The sequence below is a fragment of the Ictidomys tridecemlineatus genome, chromosome 10, assembly GCF_052094955.1.
Source record: "Ictidomys tridecemlineatus isolate mIctTri1 chromosome 10, mIctTri1.hap1, whole genome shotgun sequence".
NCBI classification, from domain to species: Eukaryota; Metazoa; Chordata; class Mammalia; order Rodentia; family Sciuridae; genus Ictidomys; species Ictidomys tridecemlineatus.
The window spans coordinates 132,277,714-132,297,032 of record NC_135486.1 but is presented as its reverse complement, the minus strand read 5'-3'; the positions used below and the strand labels follow the sequence as shown (position 1 = coordinate 132,297,032).

The 19,319-nt window shown below is 37.5% G+C and overlaps 1 protein-coding gene across 7 annotated transcripts in view; it reads right to left on the bottom strand.

Annotated features, from left to right (window-relative positions):
- The window catches only part of Smg1 (SMG1 nonsense mediated mRNA decay associated PI3K related kinase), a 100,311-nt gene extending 81,212 nt beyond the window's left edge, over positions 1–19,099 (bottom strand). For 6 of the 7 annotated variants that reach the window (XR_013427036.1, XM_078024298.1, XM_078024301.1 and 3 more), the window contains exon 1: positions 18,957–19,090. Coding sequence is in view for 5 of the 7 variants with exons in the window: in XM_078024298.1 (XP_077880424.1) it covers positions 18,957–19,045 (89 nt within the window). In the remaining 2 variants the exon portion in view is untranslated. Of the gene's footprint in view, positions 1–18,956 lie in introns of all 7 variants that reach the window. The other variant, XM_078024300.1, reaches the window with a different exon arrangement.
- Positions 19,100–19,319: the final 220 nt, after the last annotated feature.

Here is a 19,319-nt window from a genome sequence, read left to right as displayed (position 1 = left end):
CAAGTTGTTTTTACCTGGGCTTATTAAGGGTTTTCACACTTGAAGTGACTTCTAATTTGTAACAGACATAAACCAGGAAATGAGATTTGCACTAAAGCTGAAGAGGTAGGAACGCATTTATTCTCTAAAGCAATGATACTCAAAGATAGTATCACTGTCACAGAGCAGCTGTAGGACACACTGGAAATTTTTATACTAACAGTTGATACTACTTGAAAATTATTTACATTGTAAAAATAAATCCAGTGTTATCTTTATAATGTCTCTTACTCACCTGGATTCAGACATGTTTTCATGAGGGATAAGAGGAAAGGCCAAACTATGCATAACCTTGGGCCTTGTATCACTTTTACATTGAAAAGCTGCACTACAGGAGTTTATGACTAAAAATTCATTTGTGAGGCTCAGAGTCTTCATTATACAAAACACTTCTCACTGAAAATTTTAGGCTCAAATATAATAATTTAGATCATGTCAAAATTTTAATTGTAAATTTGTTTGCATCACAGTTTTGCAATATTAAAATATTAAGTTAATATAATTTTTTGGTTAAACTTCCTCAGCTACCTAAGTCTTAAGTGAGTATAATACCAAATCTTAAATTATCCATTTATGAACTGTTGACAATTTTTATTCAGAATAAAACTCATAAATAACCACTGCAGAGAGATAAGAAAGTTCTGGCTTTTTACCTATGACTTCTAGAAGGTAATCTCTAAACTCTTAAAATGCCAAGCCTATTATTACAGGGGACCTTGTCCACCTGAGGGCTTTGAGCCACACCAAAAAGTCTAACAATGCAATTTATGGTGGTAGCTTTAAGTCACAAGGATCAACTAAACCTCCAGAGGGGCTAAAGACTAAGGTTAGCTGTAGGGCAGTCAGCCAAGAAGCCTCCAAAAAACTCTGGACACAAAGGTTGAGCAAGCTTGCCAGAGGGCAATACTCCATTAGTATGATCACACATCAGTAGCAACAGGAAAGTAACACTGTTCCCAGTTCCACAGGGAAAGGCTAATCATAAACGTCATACCGGGAAGGCCTATGTGCCCTTTAGTCAGGTCTGATTTTAATATGAATCTTTCAGTAGCAATAAACTGTATCCATGAGATAATAATATCTGTGAGTCCTTCTAGCAGTCCTGGTGAAATATTCAACCCAACAGTGGTCTTTGGAACCCCCAAACTATTTCTGCCAAGGTCGAAACAGCTGCTGTGGCCTTCTTATCTCTAAAATTCCATGGGTTTTTTTCAGTTTGCCTTACTCACTCTCTCTCAATACCATTCTCAATGAATCTGGACTTTCATTCCAGTGAATTGGACTTTCTTCCAGTCTAAGGAGTCTTTTGGTTCTTCACCAGGTTATTAGATTTTGTAGTCCTATCATTTCAATAACACCCAATTAATTTAATTCTCTTTATAACTGTTCTCACACCAATCCTGCAAAACTCAACCCTGAATAAGCCCAATTCTGTGATTCACTGGTAAGTACCACATTCCTCGGCCCTCCAATGCATGCTCCACATACACTGTTCAGACCTTCCCCATTCTTAGTTCCAAAATATCCACCTAACATCCACATTCTCACACCCACAAACTCCCTCACATTCTACTTCACCAAGGGGGAAAAAAAGATAACATACCTATCTGCACCCAATTCTAGGCCTCAATTAGGACTCCATCTGCTTCCACCTTCTCTCAAATACTTGCTCCTAAGGAATCTACTTTTCCCACAGAGCTAAATCCTCTCCTTAAATGTAAAATTTCCTAATCTCTCTCATTAAAAACCACAGAAGTATGTAAGAAGCAAAAACAGAAAAACTCCATCAAGCCCACATGCCCCTCCATCTCAACAACCTGCCTTAGTTCTTTGGGTCAAGGTAATAGAGTTGTCTCTACTCCACATGCGCATTTCTTCACCTCTTCTAGCTTCTTAACCCACACTGGTCCAACTTCTGCATCACTGATCTTTGGCAAATCCCACTTGACTTCCAAGTTGCTAAATCCAAGATATATTTCCGGCCTCAATCTATTCATCCTCTCAGCAGCCTTCTCAGAGCCGCTGAGTAGGGTTGAGCAGTTTGGCCATTGCACAAAGGTGACTTGTGGAAGGACACAGGCAGAATGAAAAACCTACTTTTAAATTTTTTTCCCAATAACCTGTCAGATCCTAACAGTGTGAGGCAAATGGATTCTTCCCTTTCTGGTCCTACTTTTTCAGGCCCCTTTAGTTTCTTCTATCAAGCCAGCAAATCGTGGAATCTTTTAAAGCCTATTCTCTAGCCCTGTAGAGATCCTTTCCATTTGCATCCGCCCCTGCAATCCATGCTGACGGTAGTATGTACCCCACCGGCACATCATGTCTGGCCCATCTTTCTGGCACACTGCACAAAAATATTTCTCCCACTGGCCCTTATCATCCTATATACTTTGCTTCACTTTTCAACTAAATCTCTACCAATCATGTCTTGTAATTCTATACCCCATGCATTCTAATTTTTCAATGCCTAGACTCACCTTGCTCCGTCTCTGCCAGCCTCAAATAGCATTGCCATGGCCCCTCACCAACCCTAGCTTTCTTTTTATCCCTCATGCCTCAACTTTTTTGGGAAATCTTCTGATTCCTGAAGTTGACTCAGAGTATCTGCTACATATATATGCTCCATCAGAGAGCCTAACAGTTTCCCTTACCTCTTACATCATTTGAAACATTCATTTAACTGTGTTCTTTTACAATACTGTAAAACACTGCAAGGGCAGGGGGACCTGTTAGCTTTGCTTATTATTGTTCCCCACTGCCTAGGCGGCATACAAAATTATTTACTGACTAAACAATTGCCCATTTTCATTGAGACCTTTCTCTCCACTCGAATTCAGTTATGAGCCTAACATGCCACTAACTTTTCTATAAAATTCAACTTGCAACCCACATTTCCTCTTCAAAACCTTCTATCAAAATCATTTTTGGGCTTGGGGTATATTTCAGTGCTATAGCACTTGCCTTAGTATGCACAAGACCTTTGATCCCCAGGACTAGAAAAAAATCCAAAAGAAGAACTGAGATGGTTCCAACCCTCACAGAACATAAAAATAAGTTAGCTTGTATAAGCTGTTAATTAAATAAGGGATATAAAATGCTCTGCAGTTTCAGAAGAAATCTCATCACTTAATTCATTTGCCAAACTCAGAGCACACAAAATGTGTCCCATACTGGTTCAGAGTCTTGTAGTTACACACTAGTTTCAATTTGCTCTCTTGCAAAAAAAAAAAAAAAAAATTGCTCTCTTGCTTGACACCTTACTACTGAAGGCAGAAAGTACTACTTTATGCCAATCACTTTCAGGAGAATTGAACATAAAAGCTGCTGTATGGAAAGCAGAGTAAAGGATAGGAAAGTAGACGATTGGTGGTAGTTCCAAAGCCATTATGATTGTTTAAGAAAAAGTTTTCTCTTTTAAGTTAGAAAAGAGGCCAGAAATATAAAGGGGCAGCCCCATCAATATATTTAAATGTATTCTGAGTTTTTAAAATCTACATAATATGCATTTTTAAACCTTACTTTTGTACAAAGGACACTATCAAGGGAGTAAAAAGACAACTCACAAAAATCAAAGAAAATATGTGCATCAGACATCTTATACAGGCCTAGTATCCAAAACATATGAAGAAGTCATAGCTCAACAAAAAGGTAAAATAACAAAAATTTTAAAAGAGAAAAAACACTTGAATTATCATTTCTCAAAAAAAAAAAAAAGATATACAAGTGGCCAATAAGCACATAAAAAGATGTTCAACCTATTAGTGATTTGGGGAATGCGAATCAAAACCACTAGGAGAAAACACTTCACATCCACCAATATAATCATAGCTTAAAACAAAATAGAAAACAACAGGTTTTTGTGAAGATGTGGAAGAACTAGAGCCTTCTGACATTGCCGGTTGGTATGTAAAATCACAAAGTCACTTTAGAAATTAGAAATCATGTTGGCCATCTTTCAAAAAGCTCAACAGAGAATTACCATGTAACCCAACAAATTCAGTCCTAGTTATATGCCCAAAAGGACTGAAAACAAGTGTTCAAATAGAAATTTGAACACAAATCTCCTCTGCATTAGTCAAGAGGGAGAGAACACGTGTCTCTTAACAGAAGAATAGTAAACAAATGTAGTATATCTATACAATGGATTATTATTTAGCTATAAAAAGAATGAAGTACTGGCACATTCTACAACATGGGTGAACCTGAAACATTAGACTAAGTGAAACAAGCTAGACACAAAAGAACATACATTATATGCTTCCATTTACATGAATAGGTAAATAGATAAGGTAGGACTGTGTTTATCAGGGATTGGGAGAAAGAAAATGAGGAGTGAATTCTTAATGGGTACAGGGTTTTCATTTGGGAACAATAGTAGTTCTGGAACTAGACTGTATTGAAGATTGTGCAACATCATGAATGTACTTAATATCAATAAATTTAAAAGTAGTAAATTTATGTGCATTTACAATAATTAAAAAAAAAACTTAATCATGACCTTTTTGGAAGGGGGGTGTTACTGGGAATTGAACTCAAGGACACTCAACCACTAAGCTACACCCACAGCCCTTTTATTTTTTATTTTAAGACAGGGTCTCCCTAATTTAATTAGGGCCTTGCTAATTTGCTGAAGCTTATCTTGAACTTGCAATCCTCCTGCTTCAGGCTCAGGAATGTGCACCAAAGTTACCTACCCCCTTCCCCCATCTGTGACTTTCTTGAAAAGAAAAAAAAAAAAATGACCTGGGATAGGTAAAAACTGACTTGTACAAAAGGACACAAGGAAATTTGGGGGGAATGGCTATAGTTTGGTTGTGGCGGTAGTAGTTACACTACTATATGCATTTGTCAAAACTGAAAGAACTATACAGCATGTAAATTATACCTCAAAAACCTGACTTTAAAAGAAATGCCTTTCTTGGGCTGGGGAGGTACCTCAGTGGTAGAGCCCCTACCTAACATGCAGGATTCCCTGGGTCTAATTCCCAGCCCCCCCTACACACACACACACACACACACACACACACACACACACAAAAGCTTTCTGTACAGTTAAAGATATAAAATATAGTAAAATACATCATTTACTTTTAATAATTCAGCATTTCATGTCTTATATTGCCTACCACATTTAGCCACTCTAAATGGAAAAGCAAAAATGTAGCACTAGCTTAAAATCACTGTTTCTGATGAAGCCAGATTACTGGGATCTGAATTAATCAAGTACATAAACAGCTGGAAGCTAAGACTCAAAAAAGGATTAACCTAGCTAAGGTACAAAAAGAAACATACTACTAAAAGACAACTGTCATCTATACTAATATATCATAAAAAGTTCTAAATTTCTAGCACAACAGTAATTTTACTCTATCAATGAGTGAAAAATGCCTAAGATAGTCTATAGAATAAACTATAAATTCTAATTTTTATTGCCTATTTTTAATACTGTTTTTTAGTTGCAGTTGGACACAATACCTTTATTTTATTTATTTATTTTTATGTGGCGATGAGGATCAAACAAACCCAAGGCCTCGCACAGACTAGGCGAATGCTCTACCGCTGAGCCACAACCCCAGACCCCTTATTGCCGATTTTGATAGCTTCTAAAACTCTGGCTAAATTCTCAGTAACTAACCATGGAAAGATAATGCAAAAAATTTAAACAGAGTCAAAGCATTAAGCTGGTAAAATTAGAAAATCATGAGCTGTGACGGAGACATGAAAACCACTACTAATTTAGGTATTTAACTATTCTGACACTCTGTACCTCAACTGCATAAATTATTCTTACTAGGTACTGAGAATATTATTGCTAGTTATAAAACCTGGTATATATCTAATCTACAATATAAATATGAATCCAGTGTTCCTTTCACAAAAATAAGTTTATGCTAAGTAATTATTCACCTAAAGTCAACCAAATGGATTTGACTTTCTCCCCGCCTTTATTTTTAACCCCAAAGAGACCCTGATTTGGCTTTCATTTGAATTGCTTATCTTCCTCTTTTGTCAGCAGGTCCTGGAAGTACTCTAGAAACATCCCTTTTAGCATGGGAAATTGCCAAGGTTGAAAGGAAATCTTTTACTCTATGACCTCTCCACTACAAGGAGGACAAAAAAGACTGAAAATCTACAAAGAAAGCCCCCCCACACACACACACACACACAAGGTTTTCCAGTTAAATGCCAAACAGCCTTTCAGGATAGAGAAGTTATGAATCACTAAGAATTACACTGTGGGAATCTTAAAAGAGGAGTCTCTAAAACAGATTGGGCCTCTATAACCAGGGAAAAGGCAGAGTGCTTTTATTAACAAACAAAAAGCATGTAACCATCTTCAAAGGCGTAAAAATATGCAAATAATGACTATAAAGTTATTCTTATAAAATTCCTCTAGCAAACAAATTCAAGCACACCCCAAGGGACTGACATGTTTAAAAGATTTTCTAATTATTACATATTTTAAATCTTCTCTTTAAAAAATAATCCTTAAATGTACAAAGGGCTCTTAAAATTAAATGTGCTAGTCAAGTGCAGTGGTACAGGCTTGTTAAGACAGCAACTCAGGAGGCTCGGTCAAGAGGATCATTAAGTTAAAGACCAACATTGACAACTTGGTGAAACCCTGTATTAAAATTTTAAAAAAAAAAAAAAAAAAAGGTTAGGGGCCCGGGGCGCTAGGCATGTAGCTCAGTGGTACAGTGCCTGTTGGTTCCCCAATTCCATAAACAATAAATAGTAAATGTGCTTTGTAACAGGTAACATTACTTTTTTCACAGTTCAATATGGTCAAGAAAAATGATAGGGTCACCAAAAAACACTTCTAACATATTAAAAAAATATATCATGTAATTTGGACATAAATGCTTTTAAAGAAAACTACAGTCAAGTGAGTTGTTATTGTCACAATATGGGATTGGGATACCCCACAGATGGTGGCACCAAGAGAGCAATATTCTAGCCTGTAACTGCAGTTGCAGCATCCTTTCACAGGCAACATCGTTAAAAGCCATGGCAGACATGAAAAGGCACTTACAGAATTTTATATTCCACATCACTAATTCTCTACAAAGAGGAAGACATTACCAGAAATATCTAGAGGATGTTTTCAAAGTATGCATGACCCCAGTCCTCTTAAAATATAAATACTTCTGAGAGAAGAATCCAAAATACCTTGGGGTTCTATTTCCAACTTCACCATTGGAATTATAGTAAGATAGCAAGCAAATTTTTAAATGGACTCTGATTTCTTTCAACATCCTCAATTACTCCTACCAGACACCTCTTACATATTCTGGGGAGAAAACAGGCTTAGAACACTGTTAAACAATAAACTGGTCAAGAAACATGCTACTTTCAATCAGATTAAATATTCGAGGTAAACTGGTCTACTTAAGCATCAGCATCTTTTTTTCAGGGATGTTCCTGAAATAGGCATTTCCTACCGTTTAAAACTAAATAAGGTTGGGCCAGGGTTCTAGCTCACTGGTAGAGCACTTGCCCAGCATTGTGAAGGCACTGGGTTTAATCCTCAGCAGCACATAAAAATAAATATTATATTGGGCTGGGGATGTGGCTCAAGCGGTAGCGCGCTCACCTGGCATGCGTGCGGCCCGGGTTTGATCCTCAACACCACATACAAACAAAGATGTTGTGTCCGCCAAAAAAAAAACTAAAAAAATAAATATTATAAAGGTATTGTGTCCTTATACAACTTAAAATAGATAAATAAGGTCTCGGCTAAATTTCCAAAGATATGTCAGTTAGACAAAGGGATGCCCATCTATAATCCCAATCACTCAGGAGGCTGAGGCAGGAGAATTGCAAGTTTAAAGCCAACCTCAGCAACTTAGCAAAGCTTTGTCTCAAAATAAAAAATAAAAAGGGCTGGGATGTAGCTCAATGGTTAGGCACCCCTGGGTTCAATCCCTGGTACCAAACAAAACAAAAAGATATGATATCATAAATCAACTTTTGAGAAAGAAAGATACTTTTCAAATAATCTCTATTTTTCTAACTTTAACAAAATAATGAAGACATTTTTGGTAACTACTGAAAAATACTAGCAAGCAGCAATCAGAGCCAGAGAATTAATGTTCCCATTGTACTCAGCAGTAGCCAAAAATTTACTGAGGTATTTTTACTTAGCCTGAAGTTTAAGAAAACTATGAAACACTTTAAATATCACGTACACCTAGAAGGTATTATGTGCCCCATCCTTTTTTTGGTAATTGTTCATAATTCTTCAATCATACTGATTTAGGAGGTTTAAAATAAGTAATTTTTACAACAAGAGAAAAATCAATGTTTCTAGAAATGAAGTTTCTCAGAAGATACCAATCCTTTACTCATTTTAAGTAAATTTATAATACTACAATTTAAAATAGAACCAAAATCTTATGATTGCTTAATCCTGTATATACATTCTTATATTAATATAAAATTTCATTAGTATAGAGATACATATATGTTCTCCCTCTTCCCCCAAAGTACTTAAAACTATTATAGGACACAGTACAATCTTTTCATGATTTTGGCATCCTTTCTACTCTAACAAAATTAAAATACGTATATATACACTAGACAAGAAAAAAATAATTCAACATTTAGCTGATATTCTCAGAATTAGTTCTTAAATTCTAACTGTATAGCAAAAGTTGGCAAAGTACAACCTACCCTTTCTTTTTATTTTTTTACGTTGTGACAATTTTATTTTTTAAAAATCTCTAAGAAATAATATTGCATTAGGAAAAAAGGAATATTTACAATAAAACAAAAAACCATAACAGAAAGCAATTATAAAAAGATGAAGATATGGGCACACTTGAAGAAGCAGGAATGATTTATACCATTTCAAATGACTATACTTTTCCAAAAATTAAGATAATTTAATACTATTATTTATCTTTCAAATATGTTTACCCATTATTTTTCTTAGTCTAGAATCCACTTATGTTCAGGTATTTTGGTGAGTTTCACTGGTCTTGAATGGGTCTTAAGTGAATTGGGAATAACTTATTCATTTTCTTTTTCTTATTGGTTTTTTTTGTGTGTTGGGGGGGGGGGGATTGAATCCAAGGGTATTCTACTGCTAAGCTATATCCCCAGCACTTTTTAGTTTCTATTTTGAGACAGAATCTGGCTAAGTTTCCTCAGCTGGCTTCAAACTCTGGATCCTCCTGCCTCAACCTCCCAAGTAGCTTGGATTACATGCAGCAGTCTTGTGCCCTGCTACCCTTTCTCTATTTAATATCACCTGTACTTGCTCCTCAAAATATCCAAATACTCACAGAAATGAGATTATTTTTGCTGCTTATGATTTTGGTTGGTAGTAAATTCTTAAAGTAAGAATAGTAAAAGAAGAAAAAAAAGGATCATGAAGATCTACGAAGACAATCCTCACTAGCCAACTTGAAATAGGCGTAGTTTATGGATGCACACTAGGAAATGATGACAGAGAACCACCATACTAGGGCACAATTAATTCTATACCCACCACATTTTTTCAAAGTATGCATATAAGTCATACTTAACAAGAAATTTAACAATTATGAGATTCCATTCCATGTGTCCTCTAAAAAACTTGACACAAATTTTGCAAAATTTGTATAAGCTACATTCACATATATTTTTTTTAATATTTATTTTTTTAGTTGTAGTTGGGACACAATACCTTTATTTTGTTTATTTATTTTTATGTGGTGCTGAGGATCGAACCCAGGACCTTGGACTTGCCAGGCAAGCGCTCTACTGCTGAGCCACAACCCCAGCCCCACATTCACAAATACTTTTATAGTGAGAGGAGAAAAATAAAATCTGAATTTGTGCATGTGTGTGCATATGTATGCGTGTGTGCATGTGTGTAGTTAACTTTTAAAATCTTCGTAGGAAAAAGATAATTCAGGAAGGTTTTGCTGCTGCTGTTGTGTTCCCCCTGTGGTGTTAGGGATGGAAGGTGGTTCTCATGCATGCTAGGAAAACACTCTACCAGGAAAAGATTTTGATCCAGACACAGCAACTTACGTAGCACTGGCGCAGCTCCTTAATAATTTTGAAAGTAATTTCCCAAACATTATCTTTAACCCTCAAACTTTCACCTTCAGATCTCAAGAATTACCTCCTCAGAGGTTCAGGTTCTAGTGCCAATGCAAAAAATCTTTGTCTTCCCATTTTTTTAAAAATATTTACTTTTTAGTTGTAGGTAGATACAATACCTTTATTTTATTTTTATATGGTACTGAGGATCCACCCAATGCCTCACCCATGCCAGGCGAGCACCCTACCTCTGAGCCACAACCCCAGCCCTGTCTTCCCATTCTTAATCTACTATTATTTTCATGACACCAATTTCTCCTAAGATAAATATTTGTGAAGAATCGATGCAAATATATGAACACATTCTTAAAAATAAAGACACTTAAACTAGGCATGGTGGTGCATGCCTGTAACTACAATGGCTTAGGAGGCTAAGGCAATAAGACCACAAGTTCCAGGCCAACTTCCCCCAACTTAATGGAGGTACTCTTTTTTTTTTTTTAACTGTCTTGGAATTTATACATACACACATACATAAATAGAGCTAGGGGTGAAGTTCAGCAATAGAGTGCCCTTGGGTTCGATCCCCAGCACTGTTAAACAAATCTGAGTGAGGATCTAAATCACCTAGGTTCTATTTGTAATTTCTCCAATGTTAAAACAGCAAGCTTTTAAATAGACTTTTAAATAGACTAACTAAGAGGGATGGGAAAGTGTTGGTCAAAGGATATAAAGTTTCAAAAAGCAGTAGTTTCAAAATATATTGCACAGCAGGGTGGTTATACTCAATGTATATTTCAAAATAACTAAGAATACATTTCAAATATCTAAGAATTTTAAGTGAGGGGTGACAGATATATTAATTAGCTTAATTTGATCAGCCCACATTATATGCATTATATACATATATTCAAACACTGTACTGTTCTCCATAAATGTGTACAGTTAGAATGCCAATTAAAAATAATATTAACTTACAACAGGGAAACAGTAATAATGATGCAATTTTTATATCCTCAAAGATTACAGTAAAAACAAAGGGAATACTAACATTATAGTAACTACACAACAAAGACCACTTTAAATAAAAGGCTTCTTTACAAAACTTTGGTTTTATCTGTTTGTTTATTTGTGGTACTGGGAACTGAACCCAGGGCCACTGGTTGACATCCCCAGCTCTTTTTATTTCTTTATTTTGAGGCAAGATCTGGCTAAGTTGCCTAGGCAGCCTCCAAACCTCCTGTCTCAGCCTCCTGAATAGCTAGGATTACAGGCATGCACCACCATGTCCTGCTCAAAACACTGACTTTACAAAGCCAGTGAACTGATTACACACACTATTAACCAAAAAAATCAATTATAATTTCAGTATTTTCAAGAAATGAACTAGACACTATGCATGAAAATGCTATTGATACAACAACCAATTTTACTAGAATCTTAACTCAAGTCCTCGAAAATAATGCAACCTGTGATTCCTTTAAAAAGTTGATTCCTTTAAAACCAGACGACTAAATAAAAACTATATCTCTAATTTCAGAGGTTTGATGCTGGGAAACCTGCTACGTTTTCATTTTTTCTTCACATTTTTACAAAGAACAACAAAGGCAAGAAATTAGATGATCTTTTTAGGAAAGAAATTTCAGGACTTCTTTTTCTTCAATTATATCTATATCTCTAAATGTATTAATTCTTATGATACTGATGATCATCTTTGGGACTTTTTACTCATCTAATTAGGAAAGAATCAAGTTCTCAGATATACTGTAAATAACATGAAGAGCAAAATTAACCTCCAAAGTTTCTAACAGGAATTTAATCCCCTTTTTCTAAAGGGAATGAAAATTAATACAAAGAAATAACTATGTTTAGAAATCTGTTGATTCTGGGAAATTTGGGTCTCAATCCCCCAATCTGCAGGTGCACAACTGTCAAGAAGTTTTTTCCCCACAGGCATTCTAATAGAATGCCAGAAGCCTCAACCCAGAACTTGTCTTTTAGTGATTAAACTCTTTAAATAATGCTCACACAGATAAAATAGATATGAGAGGCCAATGTGCAAATACATGAGCAAGATGTTTTTCAAGATGGATAAAACCTATGAATCTTAAATTACTATGTTCTTTCTTCTGCAAAATATCTGGCCACCCCAGTCCTTTAGACCAAGGTCCCTTTGAACCTGCTCAATCAGCTATAAATTGCTGCCTCAGGCTAACCAGCCAGCTAGAAGAAGAACAGTTTCCCTCAAAAAGCCCCCTATAGTAACTGTGTTGTAAACTCTGGAGCCAGCTGAAAATAAGAAACAAACTTGCATATTCCACATTCTGATTCTACCAATCCACCATCAAAAAGATATGAGGAAAAACCTGCATCTGTACAGTTTTTTCCTTGTCACTATTCCCTAAACAATACAGTAGAATATTTACAGCATTTACATTATATGAGGTATTATAAGTAATCTAGTGATGATTTAAAGTATACAAAAGGATGTGTCTAAGTTATATGTAAATACTATCCCATTTTTACATAAGGGACTTAAACATCTGAGGATTTGGGTATCCCAGACGAGTTCTGGAACTAGTCCCTCTGCAGATACCAAGGGAAAACTGTATTTACTTGAGGAAAGACATTCAAATAAATATAGACTCCATACTTATGCATGAGGAAAGTAGGAGGGGATATAGAAGTAAAACAATTATATAAGATCCATACACATATCAAGGTTATGTTTTGTAGAAGAATAGCATGTGCAAAGGCCCTATGGCAGGAATGAGCTTGGGGAGTGCATTAGAGCAAGTAAGACCTGAAAGCAGGGGGAACAAAATGGATAACTTAAATGCTAAATACATGTTCACTTCCATTGTAGATCTGTTGCAAGATTTGGAAAGAAAGGAGATCACAGAAGACAGAGGTAGCAGGGTAGGGCTCAAAGAAGCCCAAGTTTAGATGCCAGAGAACATGAAAAGCAGAGCAAAGCCACAGTGAGTACCTACTGAATGCAGAGGGGTCCAAAAACCTGTAGCTAACAGGAATAAACTCAGCCAAGTAGAGGAGCTCCTTTGTATTCCAGGACTCATACACCTTAAAGTGCTAATGGTGAGTCTACCATCTGAAACCACAGAAATCTTCAGAAACCCCAAGTAAATTAGCAATGTTTACAGTAAAAGAGGAACAACAGAAATATATCTGAAGCTGGGCACAGTAGCACATGATTATAATTCCAGTGACTTGGAGAAGTCTGTCTCTCTGTCTCCCCCACCCCCATCTCAGTGCTAGAGGTACAATTCAGGACCTTGTACATGCTACCCAAGCACTCTTATCACTGAGCTACATCCCCAATCCCTGTATCTCTATTGACTGGGGTAAAGATTACAAAAGTATATATCTGTCAAATTTACTAGATTTAATTAAGACCTGTATGTGTGTGTAAATTTTATCTGAAAGTAACAGGATGGAGTTCAAAAGAGAAGTCAACTTAGAAGGGTATATTCACAAATCATCTAATACAAGATGGAGAACTAACCATAGAAAACCAAATATTTCTGGTTGATGTACACCTGTAATCCCAGTGGCTCGGAAAGCTGAGGCAGAAGGTTTAACGGTTCAAAGCCAGCCTCAGCAAGACCGTGTCTCTAAATAAAATAATTATATATATAAATATATGTATATGTGTGTGTGTGTGTGTGTGTGTGTGTGTATATATACACATATTTTTTTAAAGGCTGGGGATATGACTCAGTGGTAAAGCACCTCAGGGTTAATTCTTCAGTACCAAAATAAAACAACAACAACAACAAAAAAGAAAACCAAATATCAGTGTGTAAGCAAATTCTATGAATAGGTTACACTCTACATTTTAAAAAAAATAGATACATATAATAAACTGGACCATTTCATATAGGACTTAAATCACAATATTTCTGCACTCTTTGCTCTTAAGCCACTATAAGAAGAGGTACATTTTATATCCAAAAATAAAATGGGTGGTCAGAGGATGTAGCTCAGTGGTAGAGTACTTGCCAAGTATACACAAGGCAATCCCCAGCACCATAAAAATAAATAAGGCTCTGAGGAAACTAAGATAGCCAAAGACAGGTAGTAACCAAAATAACAATATGAAAAGACAGGAATCTGTGGAAATCCATACGGATGGTTCAGTGAATGAAATTTCAGGGATTTATTTTAGGTAATTAGGGTAAGGAAAGAAAAGTAAACAAGTGCCTACTGTACAGGAGGGAGTGAAGGCAGAAAATCCTAGAGTTGTGAGAATTTAGTGTTTCCAAAAGAATCGTAGACCTCACACACTCCACAGGTATGACATTTCATATATGTGTCCTAAGGCAAAGTGAAGAGTAAGCAGATAAAAAGGATCACTTTAGGAGCTGGGGATGTGGCTCAACTGGTAGCCCGCTCGCCTGGAGTGCGGTGCGGCCCGGGTTCGATCCTCAGCACCACATACCAACAAAGATGTTGTGTCCGCCGAGAACTAAAAAATAAAATATTAAAATTCTCTCTCTCTCTCTCTCTCAAAAAAAAAAAAAGATCACTTTAGTGATCATTCTCAACCAATATGAAAAGCTTTTGCTTACGGAAATTCCCATATTTTGAATTGAATACTTCTGTCTAAAATTTAAATTGTGAATTATAAAACATAGGACTCAGGTCCTTAGCAGCAACCTCTTGTCTAGACTGTACAACTGTCTCCAACTGTGTGGAATGTGTGTACATACATACACACACACACACACACACACACACACACACTCACTCACTCCCCCCCCCCACTTCTCTTGCCCCTGCCAAGAAGCAACTAGATTTAATCTTCCTAAATTATGCCATTTCCCTGCTGGTAAAACTTCAATGTACCCTAAAGTCATTGCAAACATCCTTAAACCATGATTCCAGACCTACATGGTTCCACTGTAGCTCTTTAGCTTCATTCTTTATTTGCACCACTCCTCACAAGTACCCTAAACCTCTAGCCAAACCATTTTTTACCAAGGACAACTTGCAGTTTGCCATATTTTTACTGTCTTTTATTATAAAATTTGCTCTCAAAATCGTACAGGCCCACTACTCAACTGTATGGCTTTCCCTCCTCTAACACTCCAGGTTTTAAACTCTATTCATCACATACATGACAAATAAAAACAAGTATACCAAAAATCATAATCCAATATTCAGATGTTTTGCCATTTTAAAACTTTTTCATTTCCAAAACTAACCTATAATGTCTTTGAAGACAGCAGTTTTAAAAGTAATACTTACTAATTAGAACATTTTTTTACTGATTAATATTTCATAATCTCCTTCCATTTAAAAAAAGGAAATAAACTTTCAATTATACTCCCATTTTTAAAAGGAACTGAAACAGACTGAGGAAAAAAGGATTAAAGCTATAACTGCCAGAGGCTGGGGTTGTGGCTCAGTGGTAGAGCACTTGCCTAGTACCTTGAGGCACTAGGTTCGATCCTCAGCACCACATAAAAAAAACAAAAAGGTATTGTATTGTGTCCATCTACAACTTAAAAAATATATTTAAAAAAAAGATAAACTGCCAAATGTTTCCCGAGGAATGTTGATTTGTAATAAAAATATACCATCCCCCATTCAACACTCATACACAATAGCCTGGGCAACATAGAGAAACTGTATCTCACCAGAGGGGGGTGAAGGAAGGTGTAATCATGAAATTCTATTTAAAGTTCACACTTATATCTATAAAATATGTAACTCTATTAAACTTTATCCTTTATGTATTTCATTATATTATGTACCTAAGGATATCAGACTTAGTACAAATGCATAAAAGATAGAGTGACAACTATGGTTTTAAAAATCCAGGTTCTCATATCAAACATACAAGTAACTGACTCTTCTAATTTCACAAAACTTCCATTTTTTTATCTGTTGGGTGGAAAATAAAGATATTTGTACTTTTGAGAACTATGATCTGTCTACATTCTACCAAAAACAGAAGATATGTCTAACATGAGGTTTCATCCATTTGGAAGTCTAGAAATAGCTGAGCATAGTTATATGCCCCTGTAATCTGTTACGCCGAAGGCTGATGCAGGAGAATCTAGAATTTGAGACCAGCCTAAACAATGTGACAAAAACTCCTCTTAAAAAAAAAATAGAAAGTTTACAAACTTGAGTACCACAAGACATCCAATATACCCGTTAAATGAATAAAATGCTAAGACTCCCAAGTACAGAAGTCAAGTCTACTTATTTTCTGATGACCCACATGCTATCTTATGCTTTTTTTTACTTATATAGCTCTAATGTCAAATCAACCAATGTCATTTAAGAATATTAAAATATACAAACAGTTACACATTTAATTTTAAAACATATCACTCTGATCTCTATCTTGACTGTTCAAAATAAATCCAGGAAAATGACAGAGTTTGGCTACTGGCAGTGTTGGAAGGAAAAAGGCAAACCATCTTCACAGGTCCGGCATTTCTTTGTGATAAAAAGCCACCTTTCCTGTTCCTCCATATAAAAGAAAAAAAGAGGCATCCAAGTGATTTCAAAACCACCTCAATTTTACATGTGCAGAACCACAGATTTCAAATAATAAAAATGACCCAATACCACTCATTTGCCTAACCACTCTTAAATGTTGAGTAATTAAAAAGGAAGCCAGACTTTAAGCCAGTCTATAAAGACATGTTCCTAGTGGGCTTGCTCTGTTACCACACAACATTAGTGTAGTCTGCCATCTAGAACATTTCCTGTCAAAATGTGTTAAGAATTCTGTATGGCCATGATAGACTCACTTGCCAGACTAACTGGAAAACTAATACTAAAAGAAGCTGACAATAATTTTTTAGACCCACTTGCTCAAAAGCCTAAATCGAAGAAACAGAACCAAAGTTAAAAAAAAATCAGAAAAGAAAGGGCACAGAAAAGACAAACAATTTTTTTTAAAGTCAAAATAGTTAAACAAGTGGGAAGATCAGCCTCCATTCTGTCAGTTACCTAGAGTCTGTCATCTTTCTGAAGACAAGGGATAGAAAAACCTCATTTAACTTATGAAAATCTATGACTTGGCAAACATCTAAAGTTTAGGTTTTTTTTATTGGCTATTTAACAAATCTACTATGGTGATCTTGCAAATAAATCACATTATGGGATGTGTCCATTTGTCTCTTTCCCTCAACAAGGAGAGAAAAATCAAATATTTCCAATATCCTAAACTGTTACTCCATGTAACCAAGTGCATCTCACAGTATCATCCACCTAGGCATTAAGTTCTGAGACTGTTACAGCACACAGCTCCAAAGAAAGCTTTCATCCTCTCCCATCCCCCCATCACTACACACTCCAAGAAATAAAGCGCATGAAAGAAACAACAGAGGACACCAGTATGTGGGTGCAACTCTACTACTCCATTTATTTATTTAGAACTACAAGCTACATCTTATTTTCCAAAAGCTCTGCAACTATTTGGGAAGTGCATTTTAGACCCTCTAAAGAATTACTAATTTCTCTTATATGTACCAATCACAATACTGAAAAGCCATGGAAAACCCCATTGTTAAAGGAGAGCTCTGAAATGTCAAACTCAAGTTCATTTATCACCTAATACACTCAACACCTAAAATCAAATTGCACACATTTAGATAAAAATGAAAACCAAGCATGTCAATTACAGAATACTAGACAACCGATTTTATTTAACTTACTCACAAATCAAAGCTGTTTTTAAACAAAAAAAATTTTTAATTAACATCAATTCTAGATTCAAGCATTAATTTTTTTAAGTCACCTAGTTATATACATCAGTTCTCACCTGACAAAGTATCTAGGAAAGCATATTAATAAAAACAAGGTGTATCACCGGTGAGCCAAAGATTATTTTGATTTTTCTATCAAGCCTTAAAATTCCAACACCTTACCAAATTCTTTACTTCTAAACACTGCTGAAATAGGTGTGATTATCAGGAAGCAAAAGGACATCCCAGCAACGTGTGCAATTTACATTTATCTCTCCAATTTCTGGTCAATTGAAATGCAAGTGTGCTCCATGAATCGACTTATGCTCAAATGCATGTATATAAATTTAGGGAGTTCTTCTAGGCACTGCGTTAAATCCCAGTCTCTGAATATTAGACACGAAAACTAAATTTTTTTTTTAAGTCAATGGTCCCAATATATTCAAAGCCAATGAAGTCCCAAAGCACCTGAGATCAAATCCTCCATACGAGAGGAAAATAATTTCTCTACTCCTAAGTAGCCACGAAGTTCATTCTCAGGTAGGAATTGCTGTTCACCAGTTAAACTGTCCCTGCACTCACGGAAAAAAACTATTTCACAAGACCAGAGTGGGCTGATCCCATTAGCGCGACCTCATCTCCAGCCCCACTAACGCCCAGCCAAAGTCGGACCTTAGTTGTACTTCGGGGTTTTTCAAAAATATTAACACGTGGGAGTCACTGGAGAGTGCAGTCTAAGGAGGTCTTTCACGTGGGGCTGGCAGAGTGAGAGACCCAGGAAGTTAATGGGGAGCACAGAGGGTCCTGGACTCCCAGGACACCCCGACTGGAGAGGTGGTGCTACTGGAAACCGTCCCCACCCCGCCCCAGGCCTCCTCCTTAACCCTCCCGGACCCAAGCCCGAAGCCCGAGCCTCCTCCGGGCGCGCTGGGTCAGGGCTCCCGCCCCGGGCAGAAGTCGGAGCTGGGGGGCACTTAGGCCGCGCCTCCCCGCGGCCTTCCTCCCCAGCCCAGGCGGGAGGAGACCCAGGAAGCCGCGCCCGGCTCCCGGGGGGTGGAGGGCCTAGGCCGCGCCTCCGGCCCCGCGGCCCTAGGCCTCGGCCCGCCCCAGGCGGGGCCGGGAGGTCGGGCGGCGGGCTGGGCGCCGGTCACCCACCTGGGTTGCCAGTCATTCCAGCTCCGCGGGTACTTGGTGCCGCCGCCGCCGCCGCTGCTCAGCCGAGACCCCGGGGCTCTGCGGCTCATTACCTTCCCCGACACGACATGGCCAAGCGCCGCCGCCCGAAGAAGCGCGAGTCGCCGCCCGAACCGGCCGCCGCCGACACTCCGCTCCGGCCCGGGGCTGAGGAGGAAGCCGAGGAGGAGGAGGAGGAGGAGGCGGCGGAGGGCGGGGGAGGCGGACGGCCGTTCCGGGTTCCGCCTGAGCCCGCAGCGCAGGACGAGGAGGCGGGAGCGGCGCGGCGAGAGGGAGGCGGAGGAAGGGGAGGCGACGTCTCTTCCAGGGCCGTGCGCGGCCCGC